The sequence below is a fragment of the Diaporthe amygdali genome (genome assembly GCF_026229845.1).
Source record: "Diaporthe amygdali strain CAA958 chromosome Unknown NODE_5_length_1802954_cov_64_987939, whole genome shotgun sequence".
In the NCBI taxonomy this organism is placed as follows: domain Eukaryota; kingdom Fungi; phylum Ascomycota; class Sordariomycetes; order Diaporthales; family Diaporthaceae; genus Diaporthe; species Diaporthe amygdali.
In genome coordinates, this window is record NW_026517025.1 from 859,266 (window position 1) to 883,649 (window position 24,384).

Below are 24,384 nucleotides of genomic sequence, written 5' to 3' on the forward strand. Positions count from 1 at the left end.
TGTATTGACCGTCATGGCCAGGTATTGGGCAGAGGTCTGATCAATTCCATTTACATCCTGCGGTTTAATCGCAGCGAAAAGGAAAATAGGGACACGATCGAACCGGTCATCGCTCTTAATACTCGACACATGCCCAATATCAGTGAGCCATACATACGTAGACCGAGCTGTGACTGAAGCAGTGTGGTCTATCTTAATCATTTGAAGTTCCACGGCATCAGCGGCATCACTCAGTTTGACTGTTGATTGAACATGGCTGTCAGGGCATACAGCTATCAGGGGAAAGGAGAAACAGACAAATCGGATCGCCAGTTTCTCCCACTATTTCGGACTTTCAGGAAGGGGCGCTTATTGCTTTCTGATTTCTTTGTGAAGACTGTGCAAGTTCGAAAGCCCCCCATACATCTGAGGGAAGGGTTGTGTAGCACAATGGTCGCCGCCTGTAAGCACAGCCTTCCCTTCACGGCCTAGGTCGGCAGCCAAGGCAGCCTGCCTAGATATCCCTCAAGCAGGCTCCCACATGCAGGGACAAATCCTGGCTGCTGCCAAGCACAAATGACAAACCACATGTCTACTCATCAGTGCTTTCGTCACATATTTCTCAAAGCAGTCACACATTGGCAATCAGAGGTATGTTCCCTCCAGCCTTCACCTACTTGCATATTCGGCGGGGGGTACCAACCCTCCAACCCATGGGTCGTTATCGTATTTCTTTCTTGTCGCTGTGACACAAGCGTTGCCAAGACGGGCTGTCTTACTGTCATAACTCAACGTTGGTGGCCACCACCACGAGCCGAGTCCAATCCTTTCTCGTCTCCGCCGTAACATTTGGAGCCAGCCCCCCGCCAACACGAACTGGCAAAACGGCAGAGGAAATCTCGCTGATTGATCTCACAGATTTGGCCTTTCTTCTTTTTTCGAAGTTCATCCGACTTGCAAACATTTTCCCGCGAATACTGTTTTGTATTGCATTCCTTCCTCTGTTCCAGCTTCAACCAAGATGGCGACAGCTTCCTCTGCGCATGTTGAGAATTACGACCAGTCCAAGTACTGGGTCGCTCCGGCCCGGAACTTCAAATCGTCTGCACGTTTGCACCTGCAGCACTTCCTCATCCAAAATACCATCGGATACCTTCTGGACCCAGCCGTCGAGAAGTCTGTCGTCGACTCCCAGCAGTCGCAGCAGCCAAAGGTTGCCGATCTCGCTTGCGGCAATGGGATATGGCTGAGTGAACTACATTCTGCCCTTGAACAGGCCAATATTTCTGCCCAACTAGACGGCTTCGACATCAACCCCATCAATTTTCCGGACTCAGCCTATTTACCAGTATCCGTGTCCCTCAAGCAACTTGATATCCTTGCGAAGCCTTTGCCCGCGGAACTCATCGGTGTCTACGATATCGTCCATATCAGAGCCTTTGTGAGCGTCATCCCCAATGCAGACTTGACACCTGTGCTCTCTGTGGCATCTGAGCTGCTGAAGCCTGGCGGATTTCTGCAGTGGGAGGAGTGTCGAGGTGACAGATTCATCGTGGAATCGCCTGCACCTCATATATCCAAGGCTGCCTGTGACAACGTCGTACAGGTACTCAAGGGAGGTGCTCAGGCCAAGGGCATCCGTTATGACTGGGTGGATGTCCTGGATACGCATCTGGACCAGTATGGCTTTCAGAAAGCGCGCCTGCGCCGGCACGAGAAAAGAAAGCAGGATTTCAAAGGTTGGACTGATGATTACTTGATGGTCTGGGACGAGCTTGCAGTATTCTTTCCACCAAAGGCAAAGGAACCTGATGCACCACTCACCCGCGAGACGTGGCTTGACCTTTTTGCAGCAGCGGTCAAGGAGACGGAGCAAGGCGTTGTGGTCCATCAAGGAGCAGTCATAACCGCCGTTGGTCAGAAACCTCTATGATGCGAAACAAAATTTTCAGGAGTAGTGATGAATTGCTATTCGCTATAAATTTGATATTTGTATGACATCCATTACCTGAGTTGCACCCACGCATGCAATAACCTCTCTGCAAGTCTACGTGAGGTGGATGGCCGCGAATTAACTTGTTCTATTGCCCCGCAAGGATTCTGATCACGGAAGGTTGACATCAAATGACAACGATTTCAGTCAAAAGATGACTTCCTGAAAGTACGGTAGGTGAATTTCGAGGGATGGCTGATACTTCTTCGCTGAGGCTGTGCGGGTATGAAAGGAGCCGAGGGGCTCTGGTCAAACAAGCTGTGTCCCGACAGAAGTCTAAGGTACTGATATATACGTATGGTACCTTGTGGTATGCAAGATAGTACACATCATTAATCCAGCCGAAGCCCGGCGTGCCTTCATTCCGCTTCCCCCTTGATCTGATTCTCGGCACCAATATTGGCTCTGCCTATGTGTGAGCCACGTCGCATCTCATCCTGATCGGACGGCTTGCGCTCACCTGAGTGTGGCACAATGAAGGCCTTACAACAAGTCATTTGGCCCCTGTTTACCCTCTACCGAATGCCAACACCTACAGATCACCCCGCCGAGGTAACCCAAGAGCTTGCATTTCAGTCTTATCGGCCCACCTTTTAAAAGGGTATTAAAATTGTTACCATTCGCGCTGAAATCTCACATGTTCGTTGGCCTGCTTTATGCAAGACAGGCGAGTAGTCACAGGTCGCCCCGCCACGGTAGCCTTATCACAATCAGCAACTTGTATCTTAGCCTGGTCGGACCCCTTATCACCCTCATGGACTGAAACCTCACATCACGGAAATGTTGTACGATCGTTGCAATAAGCCCACTGGCCCTCATGCTGTATATGCCAATGGCTTTGAATTGTCACAAGGCAATTCACTACGTCAGAAACTAGGTAGTGGCCCATCCACGTGCCCTTCTTTCGGGCACTTGCCGTTGATAAGGATCCAGCTGAAATGCATGTTATGTATTGATTGACACTAACATGACCTCCAACAATCCACATTTGAGCCTCACTCGTATGAGGATATGCACACCCCAATTGTGTGTTGCCACTGGTTCTTGGGTGCGCACCTTTGTTGACATTCAGCTATCCGGTCATCCCTGCCGTTCAAGATCGACAAAATCATATGAAAGTGGATTCAAATGGCATCTCGATACGATATTTACATGGTGTGTTGTTCAATGAATGACGTATCATGTTCGGAGGACTGCCTCAATCGCCTCAAAAGCCCTTCTTCTCGAAGACGGTGCGCCAGCAGGTCTGCAAGTGCTGACGCACCCCAAGAGCTCCTGACCTTCGTCGAAGTGTGGAAATTGAAGCAGCAGCCACTCTATGATCCGCCAGCCCTCATCTCCCAGATAGCTAGCTGGGCTTTCAATCAAAATCGGCAACCAGCTCAAATCGACATTTTCTACTCCAAAACACTCTCTTGCGATCGACGACATCTTACATCCAGATCACATGAAGCATAAACATTCTGATTCAGAACCCAGTATTAGCAGCCTTATTTTCAAACAGCCGAAGATAATGGATCGTGAAAAGTCTTGAACAGTACATCAGCATCGTGAAATGGCCGAGAGCAAAGTGGACTTCATACAGCGTTGCTACTAAGTAAACAGTAGATGTTTGAATTCTTTTTCACAACCCCAGATGAATAAAAAGAGTCAAAAATAGGATCGAAGCGAGAAAGTAAACATTGATGGCAGTATACAGCATGCCGTCCATAATTATAGCTGAATTGAGACTTCTCACAAAATATCAGATCGGTGTAGAGTAGAGTGCAGTGGAAGTGGTTGAATGCGTCTAGAGATAACGAATCTAAGAGCAAAGAAGAAAACTTTGTTTAAGTCGTAAATATCCAGGGGAGGCTATATCGACCTAAGGGGAGTCACATGACATGGAATTAGGCCAATCAAAAATGTGTCAGCTAGCCAGACCTTTAAGTTCGATTCCCATTGGACATGATTTCAGCACCCTGATAGGTGAAACAAACAGCGACACATTGAGGATCATAGTATCATGAATTGAGCAAGCCGGAATTTGTGGGTGACACCAGTGCAGCTGGAAATCGAATTTGGGGGCAGACATTACATTCCCATTGTCTTTTCTTCTTCTTCCTTTCTCTTTTGGCTACCCATTGACCTCAAGTAAGGGACTATCTCTGAATCACCTGAGTATTTCCACGCAATTAGGAACCAGTTCATGGGCGTTCATAACATAGTGATCAATGAAAAGAGCATATTATCTTCTGAGTTGCGTGGTGACTTCTTCTAGTTTGTTTACCATCGCGCCAATGATTGTGAGTACAATTCGCTCCAATGAAGGCTTCTTGACTTGTGTCAATTCCGGCTCATAAGCTGGAAAATAACTACTGTTGTCACTACCGGTGTAGGACCGGCTCCGTTTCCTTGATATTCGAGCTGTGGTGGATAGCACCGTCAGGGCAGCAAAGAAGGCATAACTAAAGAGACAGTAGAGCCTTCCCCAGGAGGTAGTACCAGTACCATCGTATCTTTGGGGGCCCTACGACGAAAGTTTGTCTACGCTGGTGGCGGCAAAGGTTCTATCACCATATCTTTTTGCAGGAGCTCCGTCCACGTCCGCCTGGTTTGGGCTGCTCGCAATCAGCCTCAATACCTCTGCATCCAACAAGAACTACTTGGTTTTCACTTTGCTGCCAGCTGTATCATTGTGATGCGATGCCCGGAATCATTGAGGTCAGATGCTGCCCGGCCCGGATGGCATAGGGCGGGTGGGAGCCTGTGTACCGGGGGGGGGGGTGAGGCGCAAACCCACTGCAACTGATCACTTGCCTGGTTGCAGTGAATTACGAGCCTCGCTTCACCCGAGACTACATGTTCAATAAAAATAGGCCAATTCTAATAATTGAGTGAGAAGAGTTTCAGTGAAATATTCCTAGGGCATGAGGGAAGCTGATGTGATCTGTGGAATTTTCTATCCGAGTGTGGCCATCCTCATTGATACAATGTTTTCTAAGCTCATCTATCTTGTTGAGGTTTCACATCTCTATCTGCCAGACTGTAAGCAATCAGCAGATCAACCTTTCTAGATGTGACGTCCTGCCTTGTCCTTTTTTCTTCCCATTCAGGTGGGACAGCTCAAGTTCATATGTTAAACTTGGTTGTCAGTGATAAGATCACTTTTGGGGCACTTGGGCAGTATTTGTGTCTGAACTTGTGAACATCTCCCAGTAAGCAGAGTTTAATTTGGTATATTCAATCACTCGTAATCCGCCCACCCAGTATTACTAGCAAACAGAACCCTGAACACATAATCCGGGCATTGCAAGATTCTACGATGGGAGCTTTGGTCGGGGTACCAGTCGGACCCTCAAATCAGAATCTTCCATGATATCTATTAATCCAATTGATGGCTTGCCCTCCGATGGACGTGGAAATTTCTGGTTCGGTGGATCGAGGACCATATCAAACGTGTGCACTGCCAAGGCAACGAAGGCCAAGGTCGTCTGCTTCGCTAGGTTGCGACCTGGGCACATGGTAGCACCTCCACCGAAAGGACGCAGACTCGGATGTCGTCGAAGAGCAGGATTCTCAAGAAAACGGTCAGGATTGAACATCGAGGCATCTTGGCCGAACGCCCGCGTGCTGAAATGCAACTGTCTTTGCGGTATCATGAGACGATTGCCCTTGCGTAGAGTCTTGCCTCCGATCTCTAGGTCGCAGGTCAGAAAACGAACCGATGCAGCAAATGCAGTCAGGCGGATAGTCTCTTCCCAGATGCTATTCAATCGTGGGCAAGCGTCCACGTTGACAAGGCAGGTCACGTCAGGATTCGTCCCATCCATCGCCCCTGCGGTCTCGGCTCTGACGGCTGCAAGTAGGTCCGTGTCGAACAGTAGATACGATAGGATCCAGAACGGAGCTTTTCGAGTATTGCCGTTGATGCTAGACTATGTCAGCAGAGGCTTATGTGTTGTGGGGTGCAGGGGATGCTTTGACGATCCTGCTCACCTCCAGTACAATTGGAAAAAGAAAATCGCGCTGTCGGCTGACGAAATGTTAAGACGGTCCATCTCTTCTTCGATTTTGAGTATGAACCAGGATGCATCGGCTCTTGTATGTTTAGGTGATGCAAAATACTCTGCCATAGCATTCTGTAACTTCTCTTTGGCCCGCATCATGTCGCCACACAGGAACCGTGGGTACTGATACATGGCTTGCCATGAGATGCTTTCAAATATCATGAAAGTCCTTGTCAGGCTTGGATCGATCTGCAGAAGCAGGTTTCCGAAGTATGCGGTCGTACCCATTTCGATGAAGACGTCGGAAATCCACTGATACAGGGAAACATGGACGCCACCTTTGACAGTGGGCATATCATCTGCATACCACGCTGCACCTCGATCCACGACCGAATCGTGGTTGAGGCGGCGTTTCAGGAGATTCATTGCTGGCCCTACTAATCGGTTGAGTCCTGGCCCTGGCGTAAGCTGCTCCAGCTGGTACTCCTTGCAAAGCCTCACCAGATGCTTGTACCGCACAATGGTGGTGCCATCTGGACTCACGTGCTGCGTTTGGAACGCCTTGCGAATTCCCTCTGCCGTGATTCCCACCATACCCATCACCTCTACTGCAAAGATGTCGTAGGAAAGTGATCCACTGTCGATCCGATATGTTGAGGTGACATCTTCGGGCTTCGTGAGGACGTACCACTTTTGTCCCGCAACGGTCAACGCGAAAGGCTCCCTGGAGTCTTGAAAGTGCAACCTATATAGAACCTCTTAGAAATAAGAATGTGAACTGAATGCGAGCAGTCAATCATACCTTGCTTCCGATAAAAGCTTGCTTGAGTTCTTGAAGAAGGAGTTCAAATGTCCTGTCTGCAATTAGCTCCTGAAAGCTCAGGCACGGCGCCCCTTCAGGCGGACCTGGTGCGACACACCAATGAACGGAACCCAGTAAGGGTATTCTTGAGGATCAGAATGGTATACCCATGGAAGTAGTGAGAATCTGAGAAGTCTCCAAAAAAAGAGGAGGGATATGACGGAACCCAAAGTTACAAGGCGAGCGTCTTGGGCTGCAACGCTGGTTGCAAGGTGGATATACGAAAGTTCCATACTCGTAGGCGCAGTGAGAAGCAACTTGCGACTAATTTGAAAGACAAGGAGCAATGCTCGTTTACGAGGACGTTGAAATGAAAAGTAGGGTGCTTGAGCTGGATATGTTCGCGATCTTGTATAACGTTGCTCTCAGTGTGCTGGCTCGAGATTATAACAAGAACGTGAAGTCAGTGATTCGTAATATTATAGACGCAGGGTAATGAATCCATTGCAAAGTAAGTGAGGCGTCATGGTGACCATCCCGGCTGAATGCTCCTTTCCGCACACCGAGTCACTCAGTATACAAAGTGAATTACTTAGATGAACATTGAGCTACTGAGCTGAAATGTACGATTCCGAGAAAAAGAGTACCAGAGACACACCGAAGAAGTCCGGTACGAAGATGCGGGATTTGCCAGAGTACCCAGCAAGGTGGTCAACCTCGTAAATACTTGCTGTACAATATCCGCCTTAGTGGAGACCTGGGTACCTGGCAAGCAATGACCGTGCCTTTATACGAATCAGTTTTGTCAATAAAGTATAATTTCGAATATGATCATGTACTTCTACGGCACGATACAAGTTCCACCAGACAGCGGCAATAATGGACTTTCCAAGTTGGTAGACGATTAACCGGGGTTGAACCAACATGCATCAATTCGTACGCTATGTAGCCTGCGAGCTACATTGCTCGCTTGGCGCCGCCTAGCGCCAACATACAGTCATGCAACTCAATGATACCGTCACATTCATGTGGTCCCACCCTAATCATAGGTCGTGTCCCACATGTTGGTTATGCAACAGTTCCATTGCAACCCCACGACCCCTCCTCAGCCGCCACTGCTGAGCCGCAACTGCTGAGCGCGAAACCAGGCACGATCTCCCCCCCCCCCCACCGCGTCGAACCCGTTGGACATCTCCCAAAGTCGGTCATTCTTGAGCAGGTGTCATTTCCTCAACTGATTTCCTCAGCTTATATATTACTTAACTCACTTTTGAAACATTGTTCATTCGACCACGCCCACCAACTTTCCGCATGCGTGTGCTAATCTCATACCCTCCTCAACATTGAATTTTCTGTACACCAACAAATCTTCTTCATTGCTATCAACACCATTGACAACATGTCAGATGCACAAATCATGACTGCCTTGACCGGTGCACTCGCCGGGTCAGCAGTCTTGCGCCCCGGTAGCAGCGAGTTTGAAAAAGACAACGGCTCCTACTTTAGCGCCTTCGAAAATGAGATCAAGCCCTCATTCATCGCCAAGCCAGCTACTGTGAAGCAAGTTCAGGACCTGATCCGGGCCCTCCGTCCCTATCTTCTCGACGGATCATGTCAGGTGGCTGTTCGCGGCACCGGCCACACGCCGTTTGCTGGCAGCGCTAACATTCAGAATGGCGTTACCATCGATACGAGAGGTCTCAAAGGAATTAATCTTGGGGACGACACCGTCGAAGTTGGCTCCGGAGAGACCTGGGAGACTGTGTATAAGGAGCTGGAAAACCACGGGTTGACTACCGCGGGCGGGCGTGTCGGGCGTGTCGGTGTTGCTGGACTAGTTCTAGGCGGTACGTTATAGCGACGGCCCTGTAGGGGGATATTGAAGCTGATCAGACTCCAGGTGGCCTCTCCATGTTTTCTGGTAAGACTGGTTTCGCCTGTGACTCGGTACTTGAGTTTGAAATTGTTCTCGCATCCGGGGAAGTGGTCCGGGCAAATGCGGAAGCGAACTCAGACCTCTGGATTGCCCTTCGGGGTGGTCTAAACAACTTCGGTATCGTTACCTCTCTGAAGTTGCGCACATTCAAGTCTGAAAGTATTTGGGGTGGCGTCACATATTACATGCCCGAGACCTTCTCCCAGCTTGTCCGCGGTGCTTGCGACTTTGCCTTGAACGAGAAAGACCAAGATGCTCATGTCATGGCCAGTGCTGGCTACGGGTTCGGCCACCAGGTCGTAACCTGTGTGATGTATCACGTACAGGGCAAAGAAAATCCACCTTCCCTAGAGCGCTTTACAACAATGGAGCCGCAGATCAAGCAAATGAGTACGATGCGGACATCAACGCACCTCGGTTTCTGCGATGAGTTGTCCAAGTTCTCTAGTGATGGCCTACGGTGAGCATCTCATCCTTCTTGGCTGGTAATTTGGCTAACATATGTTCAGACAGTATTGGGCTTCAATTACGATCAAACCCGATATACCTCTGATGGAAGCATTCTACCAAAGATGGCAGGAGACCCTGTCCAGAGTGAAGGATTCGGAGGGATTTATCTTCTCGTTCGGATTCCACCCCATTACCAAAGCTCTTCTAGAAGAGTCGCAAAAGGCAGGCGGTAACGCGATGGATATTCCTCCGTCTGATGGACCCCTCTTTGTTGTCCTGATCAATCCTGCATGGAAGCTGGCCGACGATGATACACGTATCTTCGCAGAAGTTGAAAGCCTTGTTAAAGAGCTGAGGAGGCTGGCTCGCGATAAGGGTCTGCTGCATCGCTATATTTTCACCAACTACGGGTACTCAAAAGATGATGTCATAGCAGGCTACGGAGATGAGAGTGTGTCCAAACTCAAGGCCACAAGCGAAAAGTACGATCCCGAAGGATTGTTCCAGAAGGGGGTCCCAGGTGGATTCAAACTGACGGCCTGAAAGGGCGTTCATTCCTCAAATGCAATATTGGCGCCATATCTTGGTACGCTCGAAAGTGGCGTTGCAGAAAGGTGAATCTTGCAGCGAGAATTCTAGTCTAGACAAACAATATCATTCATCTTCCGGCCCCGCTCTCTGATCTTCAGCACAATTGGCTCGACATACCTTCATCTTGAAGACATGCCGTAAAGTCCTCTTGCTTTTACGCCTGCTCACAAATTGAGATCTACAAGAACTTAGGCAAACGACTGACGCAGCCTTCGTGATTCGATGTCCTGATAGCGGGTACATTCTGGGAAGTCTTTTGCCAATATTGAGCAAGACATTATCTTCGACTACAACGTACAAATGTCCGAGTGCTGATGTCAAAATAAAAGTGTAATCTCAAATCGCACGATGAATAATTTTTCAGGCAAGCATTGACTTATGCATAACATGTTGTCCTTAAAGTCTCTAAATAAACCTTTCCTCCTCTCTCAGAATGAATGTTTCACACATGCGCGGTCTGAGGGAAGATGGTGGCACAAACCTCCTTTGCCCAACCATGAGATAATCATATGTAATATATTCAATTACTCATGCACTTCAAGATTTTTGACATGATTACTTTCAGTGACCGTTCAAGAAATTGTGCAACACCTTTGGTATCCTGACGGTGAATTAGATTTCTGCCGTTCTCTCCGTCTTGAATGTGGTCATCTTGTAAATCCCGTTTGGAACTTGCCGACCATCGCTACTGCGAGAGGGACGTATCTCAACATAACCTACCCCCCTTTGAAGAACGGCAGTGGAATCATTTCCAAACGGCATCTCATCAACATTTTTGAAAGAGGATTTGGCCGTCGTGTCAGACCCTCTTACGCGGGACAAGAGGGATTGGAAGCTTCGGTAGAATGCCGACTTAACCAATTTGATGTTCCAGAATTTAGCGAGGGACGGCATACAAGCAACAGCAAGCGTCACATATACTTCCGCTTGACTAAGAAAATATTAGCACCAAGTCGCTCAAGACAGAAGACATGAACTTACATGCAAATATACGTCTGCGCTCCAGCCCAGGAACTATCTGTTGAGTAAACAATGAGGATTCGATAATTGACCGTCAATAAGCTGGCAACCAAGGCACTTGGAAGAAGTCAGTATGTTTCAGGAACAGTGTACCTTAAATATTGACATTGCCCTCTAAAAAGACACGGTACTTACAATAGACCAGTTGCGAAGACGATGGCGAGGCCGATCTTCTTCTCGAAAGGCATGTGCAATTTGTAAATAATTGGCAAGGGGAGGATGATGATGGCAACATCGACTGCAATGTTCATGCCTGCTTGGACTAGACCTGGGGTTGCCAAATGATTACAGTAGGACAGGAGGTTCAAGTCCCATCCTCGACCGCTGTGTGCCATGCAATAATTGAAAGTCAAGGGAACTTTAAAGCTATGATTAGAATCCGAGTTCGGGGAAAGACGGTTTTCTTGTTGCCCCCCAGCTTACCTGTCATCCAATAGGCTGCGAACATAATCACCATAAATAGGTAGATGCACCATTTCATCCAACGTTCAGCACTAAAGGCGCGGTAGTAGAGTAGGAGGATGGATGCCTTGGCAAAGAACAACATAGGTCCATAGAAAAGTGATGCCACAAAGCTTTTCTTTGCCAGAATGTTAGACTTCTGGTCTGAGTATATTGGTGGTTTTGGCACGGAGTGTGGTCTTACCTTGATGTATGCCGCGTCAAGGTAGCAGACTGGCAGATCCCACGCATGTCTGGTAACAGGTCCAACTGTGAAGATAATGAGCTCAGTGATTTGCAAATTTGCAAAGCAATGTGATACTTACATGTGGCAGCAATCGATGTATAGGCGACGGCAAGGGCGAAGGAGACAACGATGAAAGCTAGACCTTCGTCAATACACAAGCTCACCTGGTGCAGGCAGAACCCTAGAAGTGATCATGAGAACTTACCATCATCTACTCCTAGTGCATTTTTGCTCTGGACTCGAATATACAGCCTCGAAAGGATGAGAAGTAGAGCCACAATGCCAAAGGTGATTCCGACTGCTTGTACAGTGGCAAGGAGGGAAGGTGGATCGACAAAGTTGGGCTCAGCACCACTTGGATTCTTGGCTAGAGCTATCTCACAGTAGTTGACAGACATGGTGGAGAGTAGAAACTAGAATGATGGTTTTGGTGGGACAAATATGACGGATGAAGAGGAAGTGCTACAGAGGAAAACTTTCCCAGTCACTTTATTGAGCCTGAAGCCATTCGTGTCCGAGACTGGTATGAAGCTGATATAACCTTTGTTCACGGCCGCATTGTGTGACATAAGGAAGTCTGGAGCCCTTCACCATGCAGCCTGAGCTGGTGTCGGGCTGTCTGTTGGTTGAATGGAGGGCCGGGGGGGGGGGCGGGGGTTGCATCAGAAATGCACTGCCCACCAACAACTTTTCCAATCTCAAAAAGTGGAAGTCCTCAATTTCTCAAACCCGGGTCACCAAACAGCCAACAAGCAGAGTAGCCACCAGTAATGTTTTCCAGGCGCACGGCACAGCTCCCGGCCGGTGTTGGTCCAAAGCTGACGTAGTATCAAAGTAGAGGTCCCACCGTCCCAACCAACAGAACACACAGTGCGTGCAAACGTTTTATCTCATCCTCCCCTCCCCTTTGAAGAAGTGGATTTTGGGCGACAACTTAGTCTGCGGTTGGCGCGTAGTGTACACTGACCTGGCTATATTTACCCCTGGACAGAGATCTACATAGGTTGGAAGGGAAGGTGGGATGGTAAGGTATCATTTCTTCCTCACCAACTGCATCTTGCCGCTGAGAATCAACTCATCCTTGGAGGGGATGAGAATTCATTGGCCATCTGCAAGGACAGAAATGGTGGATCACGAAGCCAGGCATCATTTGTTTCTGATGGATCGATAAGCAGCCAGGCCAAGTTGGAACCAACACATGCAGGACTGAGGTGCAATGTTGGACCGTCAGGCAAATAGAATCAACAGCGCTAGTTTAGAACCAACAGAATCAAGACGAAGTATTGACTGTGCCGCTTCACAAAACAAGGGCCCGCAAATGAGTACACTTCATTCTTTGCAACAAGGCTGGTTCGTTACTTCCAAGGGGAGTGGCCCTGTGAAGCTATACATTGTAGGATCTGTCCTCCGAGACATATGTCTCCGCAAAAACATCGCCGAGGCCTCTGATACTCGGGGAAAGACAGGGTTGAAGTAAGAAGGAGATCCCAGGAAGCAAGAGGAGGATCTGAGGTAGTGTAAGGAGGGGAAATTGAAGGTACGAAGTATACTATGCAGCCGGGGGCAGTGGGGCTTGGCTACTTAGGCTTGGGTCCAAAAACGACCAGCTCTGACAAGGGGCTGTCACTTGTCATGGGATTGAAGTCAGGAGTACCCACTGGGGGATTGAGATACACCCACCAGAGCCCTAGGAGGTGATAAGAAAGAGCGGGCTGCCCTGTGTTGGCAATCTCGAGGTCAAAAACGTAAATGCCATTGTTCTTTTTTGGCTGTAGAGTCGGATTCATATCACTTCGTTCCACAAGTAAGCCTAGTCCATCTCCAAGATGGAAAATCTCTTTCATCTGTCTGCCGAATCAGCAGATCGGTTTGCCCTCACCTTGCGGCCTGCTACGTTCATGCTGTGTATCATCTTGCTCTCAGTGGCGATATCGGTAAGCGTCTCAATACTCATGATACTGCTGGATGTCATGTTCTCTAATGTGTAATAAGAAATTTTCGCTCGAGACAAAATGGGCATCTTTTTTCACAGACACGAAGAGCTATTGGAAGACTCAATGGGAACTATTCACATATCCCATTACAGGCCACAGTAGGATCATGGAGGCCTACAGCCAGGTATGCAATATCAAACATCTGATAAAAAGCAGCAAAGTATTGACCAGTGATGAATGATAGATGAACGGAAAGGCGATCCGCATCAATTCCCCCGAAAGTTGGATGACTTTGGTGTCCTCTCCTGAACTGATCAATGATATAAAAAATGCCACAAATGAGCAACTATCACTGCATGCAGCTGCAAAGGAAATCCTAAAGCCCAAATTTACCATGAATGGTTTCAACTGGCATGATCAGAGGGGTGTTGAGGGAATCGGCTTCGTCCGGACACTTCGCACTCTGTTGACGTGCCATCTGCCACAAATGACCCCGGGGACTCGGCTCATTATCGACAAGACCTTCTCTGAGGCAATTGGACCAGGAGGGGACAGCATTAACGGTAGGTATAGCCAAATGCTATCTTCCGTATTGAATACAGAACTGACTATCTCCCAGTCTTGACACTCTGCAAGAAAGTAGTCACCAACATCAGCGCTTACGCTTTCTTCGGTCTGGATTATGGTGAGCAGGCAAAGGTTCCCCAGGCTTGTGAAAAATCTGACGGTGGTAGTTGGGGATGACGAGTTTGTCAATGCAGCATACTATTACAACGAGGATGTGTTGTATGGCTCCGAATTGATCCGTATCACGCCCAAGATCTTTGTTCCGTAAGACTCGATCCTTTCTTCGCGCTTCTCTACCTAATAAGGAACTAGTGTGGTTGGACTCTTCCTCCCATTCTTCTTAAAGCGACAGAGAATATTCTTTTACGGACTGGTCGCCATTATTGAGGAGAGAATGAAGGACACAGGTTCCGCGAAGAAGCACGTAAGTCTTGGCTCTACGATTGAGTGAAAGAAAGCATTTTCTGATTCACAGATAAACCAACAGAACGATGTCATCCAGTGGATCATTAACACTTCACCCAAGTCAAAACCGTGGACTCCGGACAGAATGGCGTTCGAGATAATGGCAATCTGGTTTGGCTCCGTACAAGGTCTTGCGACGGTGAGGCTCCCCTAGGACGTATACAATGTTATCACTAATGGAAGTGAAATTTTCAGACTCTTGCATTTGCAATCTTTAGCCTCTGCAGTCACCCAGAATATATCGAACCCCTTCGTGAAGAGGTTGAAGGGCCCGATGGCTCTAGGTTCCTCATTGAAGGCGAGGGTCTGCCCTTGATGGACAGCTTCTTAAAGGAATGCTCACGATGGACGCCTGTTGAATCAGGTAAATCCTCGATATTCTCTATGGAAGAACCATTTTGTCTAACGTCTGAAGTGACTGCCCGTCGATGTGCACTCAAGGATTTCACATTCTCTGACGGAACTCGTGTCGCTAAAGGAGAATGGGTCGGTATACCCGTAGGGGGCATTCTTCAAGATGACCTCTATTATCCAGAACCCCGAGCATTCAACGGCTTTCGCTTCGCAGATCCAACGATCTTTGGTGCAAAGACCTCAACACAGCCAGAGGGACCATCTAAGTTCACAGATGTTTCCGACACGTGGCACGTCTGGGGTACCGGGAAGCTAACCTGGTAAGTGTATCGCCTTCGATACTCACTCGAATATCGTTGACTCTTTGGGCAGCCCTGGACGCTTCTTTGTCTCATATGCAATGAAGCACATAATGTTCCATGTATTAGAACATTATGAGCCGGAGATGGCCGATAACGACTGCAGGCATACAATCAACTGGCGAACTTTGACACTGCCGGCGTACAATGTCAGGGCGACTTTAAAGCCCCGGACATAACTATGGAGGATGTTATCAATAGAAGCGACGTCGCATAGGCCTCATTCGCTCGGATCGCATCAGTGCAGTGAGATTTCAAGCCTCGTGGTCCGAATATATTAATATGCAAAAAACAGCAACCGAGGAGATCGCGGGACATGATGCTTGCAAATATTTCAACAATAGAATGGTCATTTCATCCAGCTTCGTACTTTGAATCTTTTCGTGTGATTCAGTAACAGCATCATGTCGTGAATTGTTTCTACGTGCTCCCTCGAGTTGGTATGGCCGTTGATTTTCTTTTAATACATCAATGTGCGATAACTTTGACGGAGCGAACCGTACCATACCAGCAGACTTGAGGCCAAAAAGTATTCACGTCAACTGGAGATCGTGAATGATAAACAAATTGCATGTATCCAGCTCTCCCACAGCTCCCAAATCGTTAGTTTTTCAAGCAGCAACATCGGTAGTCTTTCATATCCTGCTACATAAAGGTGCCCAAAGTCAATAGATGCAGACGCTCACTAGCCCAACAGATTCACAGAGTTCTAGCGAAAGCAATTAGATCAAGCGAGGCTTGGGAATGATCACATTTCTCGCCTTCAAACCTTATATGCAAACCAAACATCTACGACCTGAGTGCGCTCAGATTATAACCAAACGTAAGCTCTATGTTTGGACCAGCATTTTGCACAATGCCTCTGGACGGGGAGAGCCAACAAATCGGTCTATTGAGTGGAATCAAGCCGTGACCCTCACGGCTCAGAGTCTTTGGCGCAAGGGGACAGGGATCCTTCAGGTCAACAGTGCCAGTGGTATCACAATTGCGATCTGGTCAACATTGGTGATGGATGTACTACAACCGCCAGAGACGTACCACTCATGGAACCCCTCCATAAAAGTCGGTTATAGTGGGATGGACCGCGCCATTGGACGAATATCCTTCAGACCTAAGACCCCGAAAAATTTGTCAGAAGCTCTTTGATGCTTCAAGTCAAGAAATTTAGCCGCGGGTCGGCGAATTTGATTCCATTTTGATTGCAACCTCGCGTCTCGCTAGCAATTTTTCAATTGTGACCTTGCATTGGGAGAAGTGCAGGCGCTGGGCTCAGCTGCAGCCAACAACCACACCAACAACCAACACAAGTCAAACTTGGCTTGGTGAAGGCTCAACGACACGATGATGAGACCCACTCCCTGCACATGTGCCCAGGCAGACCTGGACCATTGAAGTGGATGCCTTGGGACCAAGACTGTTTGGACGTCGACCACAAATGCAATGCAACATGAATCTGCGTGAGTCTCTAAATAGTTCTACTGCTCACGCACTGTGGAATTGGACTCGGACCGAATAGCTCCATTTCCCTGACGTTGGTGACTGTCACCTTCGGGATTTCGGATGCCTGATTATCGAGCCGATGGGTGGGGCTTCGGAGAGGGAGGCTAATAAAGAAATGAATTTGGATAGCAGTATCAACACATGTTGGTGGCGATTACAATCTGGACCAACAAGAGGCGCTGACGGCCATTCGTTTGTCGTGATAGTAACGCTAGGCATTTTTTTTTGTTCCCTTTTCTATTTCGGGTACATGAATGTCAAGCATTGCGCATCGAATTCAGACGGCAGTTAGGTAGACACATGGAACGTATCGCATCCTTTCAATATTTCGACTCTAACACACAGGTAACCGTAGCCCAAAGTTGAAATTATCGGACAACTTGAATCAACTGGGTGATTGATATTCTCGACCTTGAGGTACTTTCCCATTCAGTTCACACCCCCTAAGTCATTTGCTGGAGTACTGTTTCGCCACAACATCGAGCCCCGTCTTCATCTGCACGCCAGTGTCCTAAAATTATGTCAGCAGCTATACCAGCAGAATCATGAGGGGGTGGTCCGAAGTTCAAGGAAGTAGGTAATCCTGTACCATTAGCCATGTAGGAAGGTATGAGACACCGAATTTGACAATTCCAGCGCTTGCGCCGTACCAGAACTTGCCCGTTCGTCTAGCCGTGATTTCTGAAACTACTCGCTTAGCATAGTCCTCAGGTTCCATTCTGGGTGCCCCTTCTTTCCCGCGAGCCCTGGTGCGGATGGTCTCTTCAACAGATGCGTATAGAGAGTCTGCTGGCAACTTCCAATCATCGAAATGACTCTGACCCATAGTTCTCAGAGCTCCGGATACGATAGAAAGAACTTTCACTCCAAACGGTGCAAGCTCTAGTCGCATGGTCTCTGCTATGATCTCCTCAGACATTTTGGAAGCAGCATATGTCCCTAAACCAAGTCAGCAACCAAAACCGAACTTCTAGGCCACAATATCGTACCTACCTTGGTAAGGTGTGTTCAAGTGGCCGGCGACGGAGGTGATGAAGACAATAGTGCCTTTAGCCTTGATCAACAGAGGCGCAAAAGTCTGCGTCACAGCGAGCGGCCCCCAGATATTAGTGTCGTGGACCTTTTTGGCCTCCGCAATACTTTCATCTATCAGCGGCATGAAGTGATTGCGAGCTGCGCAGTTGATGAGGTACGACAGAGAGCCTCCGGTTTTGTCGCTCACGACAGCCTTGGCGGCTTGAATGTCCGTCGCGCTCGTGACATCAAGCTGAAGAATGTGAACATCAGACAAGCTCTCAACCTTTGACATCGTTTTCAAGCTTCGAGAGGTTGCGAAGACTCGATAGCCTCGCTCATGAAAAACGGCTGCTAGAGCAGCGCCAAGGCCCCCATCACTACAGCCAGTTATCAGCACGGAGTCTTTGGAAGTCATGGCGTGATGGAGCATTAGATGTCAGACAGCTCAGGATGGAGATCGTTCAAGGTGCTGAAGAGTATATTTGTTAAAGTAATTGGCTGACAAGATTTATGGCTCATGAAGCAGCTTCAACATGCAATATCTTAGCCTCTTGCTTTCAGATGAGGGGGTTCTATCCCCTACATGGCGCAGCGCCTCACAAGAATGCATTTTCTTGAAAGATCCGCCCAACCAACACACGTAAAGTGCACGTGCCTCCCTTTGCCTTGTACCCTAGTTTGATTTGTCTTAATCCCGGCCAGCATTAACACATTACCGGGATTGGTTCCACCAGCAGTGTATCAATACTGTGTGCATGTTGGAAACCAACAAGTCACCCAGAGGTAGCATCGCTGCGGGGACAGACGAGCTAGACAACAGCCCACTGAGGGTAGCATTCATGTTAGAAGAACCAACACCAAAGCCCCACTGTTCTTCAAGCATGCATGGGTCTTGTTGAAGGCACAGAACCCGAGTATGCAGAGTAGTGACCTGCCAACCTGCGGCGCATGAGCACCTTCATCCTGGTATCAAAATGTTGTGCTGAATTTTGCGCCTGCGACATCAATAGTCTCCACCCTGCTCACCGGGCAGCCAACGTTGTGATGAAGCTAACAGTTGGCAGGGTCGTATCCGATATCTTGAAAAAGACGTGCCTCGCCCGTTGCGCATGGCGAAGCGCCGACTTGACCACCCCTTGAGCCACAGAATCGTTGTGACAACGAAAATGAGGCGCGCAACGTTATGCAGCCTACACACTTTGTGTCTTTCAGTGTTTCAATTCGTCCTTGTCAGCGCTGGTAATTCAAGTGACACAACATGTTACGCCCTTGCTGCGATCCTTGCCAACGCGGTATTCTTTCCCGGAGACACCACATACAACTCTTCTGAAGCCTCCTATGCCTATGTACAGCAACAAATTCAACGTCCGTCTTGTATCGTCAAGCCTTCGAGTACCGCAGAAGTCTCTTCTGTAGTTAAAATTCTTCAGAGCTCCTCCAGTGCTTTTGCCATCAAGAGCGGAGGCCATGCGACCAATTCAGGATTTTCCAACATCGATGGGGGAGTGACACTGGATTTGACTTCGCTCAATAGCGTCAGTATTGTCGAGGATGGTGATTTAGTCACTGCTTCAGTGGGTACCGGGGCTGCCTGGGGAGATGTGTACCTGGTACTGGATGCACATGGTCGTTCCCTCAACGGTGGTAGAGCTTCTGGTGTGGGAGTTGGCGGGTTTCTTTCAGGAGGTTGTACATCCCTGATCTCACAGTGCTGTGCATGAATTATTAGCTAATGCCATGACGTTTTACCAGGCGGTATCGGTTTCTTCGCCCTTCAACATGGCTTTGGGTGTGATGCCGTCAAGAACATAGAAGTTGTGCTCGCCAGTGGGGAGGTCATCAATGCCAACTGGTCCTCACATCAAGATCTATTCGTGGCATTGAAAGGAGGCCAAAGCAACTTTGGAATAGTAACCCGTTGGGATATTGAGACCATACCCCAGGGAAAACTCTGGGGCGGTAACATCATTTATAACTATTCGACTATCTTGGAGCAGCTGGAGGCCTTCACAACCTGGAAAAGTCCTGATAATTTCAATCAGCTCTCCTCTGTAGAGCAGAGCCATGTCTACTCTAGCTCGGTAGACGAGTGGATTGTTTCTACGGCCATCTTTTATGCTCAGCCGACTTCAGATCCCGAAAATCTGAAAAACTTTACTAGCATTGGTTCCCAACTATCAAATACCATTCGGATTTCCAACGTCACAGACTTCGCAAATGAAGTACAAGCACAGAGTACCCCGAATCTGTAGTAGGTACCACATCAAATCACGTGGACTTCTCCCCATTGACAAATCGTAACAGCACAATCTTCGCATCCACAACCTTCAAAATCTCACCGACGATCCTGGCCAAGGTTGAGAGTCTCTGGCAGACATCTGTCAAGGAGATTTCACAGATTGCTTCTATAACATCCTCGATGACTCTACAGTCTATTCCTGCGCCGCCCTCTAATCCAACCCGCAAGAACAGTTTGGGCTTTGAACCTTCTTCCACACCACAAGAAGACTTGGTCCTGCTCTTGATTACAAATTTCTGGGATGACCCTGAAGTCGGCGTCCAGGTTGAAGATGGCACTCAAGCCTTCATCGAGAACGTGATGCGCGCTACTAAAGATGAAGGCCTTGCAAGGGACTTTGTGTACGAGAACTATGCGGCTTCTGGTTTCCAAAAGCCCCTAGAGACAACGGGCAACCTGGAGGCCTTTCAGAAGGTGGCGTCAAAGTACGATCCAGGTAAACTATTTCAGGACCAGAGAACGGGAGGGTGGAAGCTTTATTGATGACGCATGTATAAAAAAGTGTGGACTTAGTCATAGAATGATTCACACAACAATTTCTGTCTCTGTGGAGGTGAGACCGAAAGCACTGTCTCGTGACCGTGACGCACGATAGATGCGGCAGCACTTAGCCCAGTAGGCTGGCTACCTATAATGGGTCGTCGTGTTCACAAGCCATGCTGCTGTAAACCAAGACAGACCACGATGTCCAGAGTAATGTATGGATGGACGTTAATAAATTTAAGAACCCGTGGAAAATGTGAAGGCTTTCAGAACATAGATCCAAGTTTGCCTAGCTTCGGTGACCGGGTAAAAGTGGCTCAGGTAGGTAAAGGAGACGTGGCTCAGAGTTTGGCTCGAAGGAATATATGAAGAGCTGACCAGCCTGCGTGAACTTCCCTGCCAATAAGCAACAGGACTGTATGCCTTGAATTAACCGCGCGAAAATCTCATCTCTGTTGCGCTCCAGTGTTTTTAATCACTTTCAGATAGGCAGAGCTAGAATCTCGCCTACAAATGTCCGCACGGTTTTTCCGAGCGAACAAGATCCTCACCTACTCTTTCCCACAATACCACGATGACCGTTACCCTGCTTCAAAACCTCATGGCATAAAAGAAAGCAATGGTAAGCATCAGATTTCTGCGTCTTGAACATGTGCACATATTCAGGCACCCTCTGGGAGGGGGGGGGGGCTACGCACCACAGCCCTATCGCGAACGTAGGCCAGAATCTGTTGGCATCGACGGCATGAGGAGCGTCAACAATCTCGAATGTTCGTGTCACCGGCTTCCGAACCACACTGGGTCTACCGTCGTCATGTGTCTCACCTACCTGGAATATTTGTTTAGCAAAGGTTTTCCAGCTTCAAAGGCGTCCATATTCTCTCTGTCATCATTAAAGAGCCTGACAAAACCCGGGCGATCAGAAAATCCCATATAATCCATGCTGGATCGAATTCCACGACAACGTTTTTGATTGCCGTCGTTCCCCAACGCACGCTTCCAGTATCGGGATGACTCCTGAAGGAGGGAATTCCAGCATGAAATTGCAATCATGTACGCTGTCCCATGAGATATTTACCGTCTCACATAGCCGAATTCAGAGAAAATCTATCGAAGGGCCTATAGTCAGGAATTGACACTGCCCATTGTCGCGCTGGAACTCCGTGTTCACCGATGATGTTGGACTCTTGCAAGCAGAGCTAGTTGCGGACCAACTCAGTTGGTTTGATCTCGAAATAAGTGGACTTGTCTGGTATGGCTGAATGCCGGTTCATTCTGCCGCGAGGATCAATGCAGGTTGTCCAATGACCTCGTTCAATCAAATAGGTGGAGAGGTTGCAATCAACCCATGGGTGGCAGCTAATACCTCGCGATCGAGGCGCTACTAAGCCGACACTGTAAGATTGAATTTCCTCACCATCACTTCAGCCACGGACTCTTTTTGTACAGTCAACTACGAAAGCGTCGATAAATGCGTCGTAAATGGCAAGGAAATGTACGCCTGGATCGTCATCTCGGATCGCCACATCCCAAATGTCATCTCGCAGCTCTTTAGGAACTTGCTGAATAGGTGAAATTGTGCCATCGTCGGCAGAGATCCTCGTTCTAATTTGTGCGTGTGCGAGAGTGATCAGTGCGATGGCACTTGGTTGAGTGATTTGAGCTGGTGAAGTGGAAGATGACATTGAATGGCTTTCTGACACCTTCTGCACAATGGATAAGAATCGAGATCTCTCCATGCGGGTAAGTTATATTCAGTTCCAAGAAGGCTGCCTTCCTGGAATCCGATAATGGGGTCAACTTAGTGTCACGATGGCGGGTTGGAACGCAATGCTACAAGTTCATGGTGTGCTTAGGTGCCACACTTGGGGATCCGGTGCCCTTAGTATTGATATCTTCATCAAGATGTGTCGCGGAATATTAGTCCGATGAGACCATGGTCTCTCAGCTAACACAATAGTCAAAGTCAACCGAGAGCGGGTTGGTCTCGCTACCCCATGAGGCTTTCATCAGGGGCCTCACGAATTCGTCATTCTCGATGACTTACCATTACACACAATGCTGTTCCTGTTCGGGTATATGTGTTACTTCATCTTCCATATTTTGTATGAAACATATAGTGCCAGTATCAGCCACCTGGACATCTTGCCGCGACAGCCTCCCCCCAGAGGCCATCTCAGAATGCTCAAGAACACTTTGACGATATTCTCTCCTACAATGCTCTCATCGAACCCGGTCCGGCCCGATACCTTTGACCACCAGCACCTGTATGCTCATCTGCTCCTCGCCGATCACGAGATGGCCAATAATCTTAGTCTAAAACAGGCGCAACAAAAGCTTTCTATTCAGAAAGCTATACAGGTCTTTCTCTGTACCTCGCACCAGTTCTAGATGTTAGCCTCACACCTGTCCATGGTAGAGCTTCGCCTTGACCTGTTTGTATGTCTCCAGGTTGAATGATCCATCACTCAGTTCATCCTCGTGTCCAATCCAAACGAACACCCTCGCAACAATGAAATCTGTTTCGCCATCCTCGGTGACGAGATTAATAAAGCATTTGGTCTCATCGTAGTTATCACCCTCGTACGTCGCCAGCCGGTCCTTCCTCTCAGTCCCCTCGATCTCACATGCCATTCCCTTAACGTCCACTCTTGGCTCCTGGTCCGCTAGAAATGCCGGATAAGGGCCCCACATTCTCAGGTGACCCCGATTCCTGAGCAATGCAGGCTTTAACACCGGCGGCTCCGGTAGTCCCATCACCTCTTGCACGATATCAGGATCCATCAGAGTACCGTAGAAGAAGAAAAGCTCCCTGCTCTCGCGTCTCCTCGCCAGGCCAGCTTCAAAGGCCTGCCCTCTTCGTATATCATCGGCCAGTTGGTCATAGCCGGGATTTTCTTTTTGAAATTGCAGGTAGGATGCGTATTTCGCAGCAAAACCGCGCGATTCTTCTTTTGAAGGTGCAGTCTTTTTCTCGTTGCTCTGTGGTGGAATCGGCGTTCTTTCGTCTTGGCCTGCATCAGCTGCGAAATCCTCGGGCTGAGTCGTCTGTTTATTGTATCCCGTGTTGCTGTGCAGTGAGTCAAGCCCGTTGATACCAGAGCGAAAGAAAAATCGTGTTTCGTGTGCACACCTTTGGCGAGCTCAGTGAGTCGCGTTGGCTGTTGACCGTCCTCGTGTCAAGCTTGGCCAGAAGCCCAACGACAGTGTATTATACCCGGGATGTGGCCAACAGTCCTGTGCTTATTTTTAGCATAGACCTTGATGTGAGCCAACTGGGAGCGGGCCCACAGCACGCGGCACAGGTTTAAAGCAGCTCCACCCCTGCCACGGTAAGAAAAGAAAGTTTGGCTGTGCTACTGACAGGTTGCAGGAGTACAGTCCGAAGATGTCGCTTCGACCGCGCAAAGATACTGTGATGGAGGGCCCCAAGAGAAAGCGCCGTAACAGCGGAGGCGAGCACAATCGCATCATCAAGGAGGCTAATGCATTTCGAAGGCAGAGTGGTGTGAACGACTACTTTAAGCAGCTGGTGGGGAATTAGAGAGCTCACCTCGACGACAGCGATCTAACCCTCCTCGGGCCCCGCTAAGTCCGTGGTTACTCAAGAGGGAGAATTGCACGATGTGAATTTTCATGTGCTTTCCACGCCGTCATACGCTAAACATGTTGCGGAACTCGGCCAGGACACCTCTTCCACCGTCCATTTGGGTAGGTTTTACCGAGGTCTTTGACAGATTGTGGTGAGTTCATCTACTTTAAGGTCTGCTCGACCAAAATTAACTCATAGAATGAAGATTGCAAGGGCCCTGAAATACCCAGAATTCTCTCTACTTGCCTTCTTGAAAATCTTCCACTGAAATCAGACCGCCGAGATGCCGCCTACGTGGCTTCACATTGTATATGAAGTAAGCAAGTGCCAGATACGTACCAAGGGTGTGAGCCGGGTTGGAGTGTA

At 48.5% G+C, this 24,384-nt stretch overlaps 8 protein-coding genes across 8 annotated transcripts; 4 read left to right on the top strand and 4 right to left on the bottom strand.

The window, feature by feature from the left end:
- Positions 1–1,000: 1,000 nt before the first annotated feature.
- On the top strand, positions 1,001–1,912 carry J7T55_015414 (uncharacterized protein; the record flags this gene model as incomplete). The annotated part of the gene is made up of 1 exon (XM_053139647.1): positions 1,001–1,912. The coding sequence occupies one exon, from the start codon at positions 1,001–1,003 to the stop codon at positions 1,910–1,912; it is 912 nt and encodes a 303-aa protein (XP_052997139.1).
- Positions 1,913–5,271: 3,359 nt separating this feature from the next.
- J7T55_015415 (cytochrome P450) lies at positions 5,272–6,934 on the bottom strand (the record flags this gene model as incomplete). The annotated part of the gene is made up of 4 exons (XM_053139648.1): positions 5,272–5,884; positions 5,951–6,706; positions 6,764–6,815; positions 6,931–6,934. The coding sequence occupies 4 exons, from the start codon at positions 6,932–6,934 to the stop codon at positions 5,272–5,274; spliced, it is 1,425 nt and encodes a 474-aa protein (XP_052997140.1).
- Positions 6,935–8,162: 1,228 nt separating this feature from the next.
- Positions 8,163–9,692, top strand: J7T55_015416 (uncharacterized protein; the record flags this gene model as incomplete). Its single annotated transcript, XM_053139649.1, has 3 exons — positions 8,163–8,610; positions 8,664–9,159; positions 9,209–9,692. 3 exons carry the CDS (start codon positions 8,163–8,165, stop codon positions 9,690–9,692), a joined length of 1,428 nt encoding a protein of 475 aa, XP_052997141.1.
- A 660-nt stretch (positions 9,693–10,352) lies between these two features.
- Positions 10,353–11,846, bottom strand: J7T55_015417 (uncharacterized protein; the record flags this gene model as incomplete). Its single annotated transcript, XM_053139650.1, has 7 exons — positions 10,353–10,671; positions 10,722–10,817; positions 10,896–11,022; positions 11,184–11,340; positions 11,407–11,471; positions 11,528–11,584; positions 11,654–11,846. The coding sequence occupies 7 exons, from the start codon at positions 11,844–11,846 to the stop codon at positions 10,353–10,355; spliced, it is 1,014 nt and encodes a 337-aa protein (XP_052997142.1).
- A 1,428-nt stretch (positions 11,847–13,274) lies between these two features.
- Positions 13,275–15,306, top strand: J7T55_015418 (cytochrome P450; the record flags this gene model as incomplete). The annotated part of the gene is made up of 10 exons (XM_053139651.1): positions 13,275–13,382; positions 13,441–13,566; positions 13,627–13,945; positions 14,002–14,067; positions 14,117–14,213; positions 14,262–14,373; positions 14,437–14,553; positions 14,610–14,778; positions 14,830–15,088; positions 15,141–15,306. The coding sequence occupies 10 exons, from the start codon at positions 13,275–13,277 to the stop codon at positions 15,304–15,306; spliced, it is 1,539 nt and encodes a 512-aa protein (XP_052997143.1).
- A 1,769-nt stretch (positions 15,307–17,075) lies between these two features.
- On the bottom strand, positions 17,076–17,936 carry J7T55_015419 (uncharacterized protein; the record flags this gene model as incomplete). Its single annotated transcript, XM_053139653.1, has 3 exons — positions 17,076–17,138; positions 17,217–17,566; positions 17,621–17,936. 3 exons carry the CDS (start codon positions 17,934–17,936, stop codon positions 17,076–17,078), a joined length of 729 nt encoding a protein of 242 aa, XP_052997144.1.
- Positions 17,937–18,810: 874 nt separating this feature from the next.
- Positions 18,811–22,000, top strand: J7T55_015420 (FAD binding domain-containing protein; the record flags this gene model as incomplete). The annotated part of the gene is made up of 6 exons (XM_053139654.1): positions 18,811–18,824; positions 18,879–19,222; positions 19,397–19,895; positions 19,949–20,379; positions 20,962–21,048; positions 21,876–22,000. The coding sequence occupies 6 exons, from the start codon at positions 18,811–18,813 to the stop codon at positions 21,998–22,000; spliced, it is 1,500 nt and encodes a 499-aa protein (XP_052997145.1).
- A 649-nt stretch (positions 22,001–22,649) lies between these two features.
- On the bottom strand, positions 22,650–24,133 carry J7T55_015421 (uncharacterized protein; the record flags this gene model as incomplete). The annotated part of the gene is made up of 4 exons (XM_053139655.1): positions 22,650–22,742; positions 22,833–23,496; positions 23,791–23,942; positions 24,086–24,133. 4 exons carry the CDS (start codon positions 24,131–24,133, stop codon positions 22,650–22,652), a joined length of 957 nt encoding a protein of 318 aa, XP_052997146.1.
- Positions 24,134–24,384: the final 251 nt, after the last annotated feature.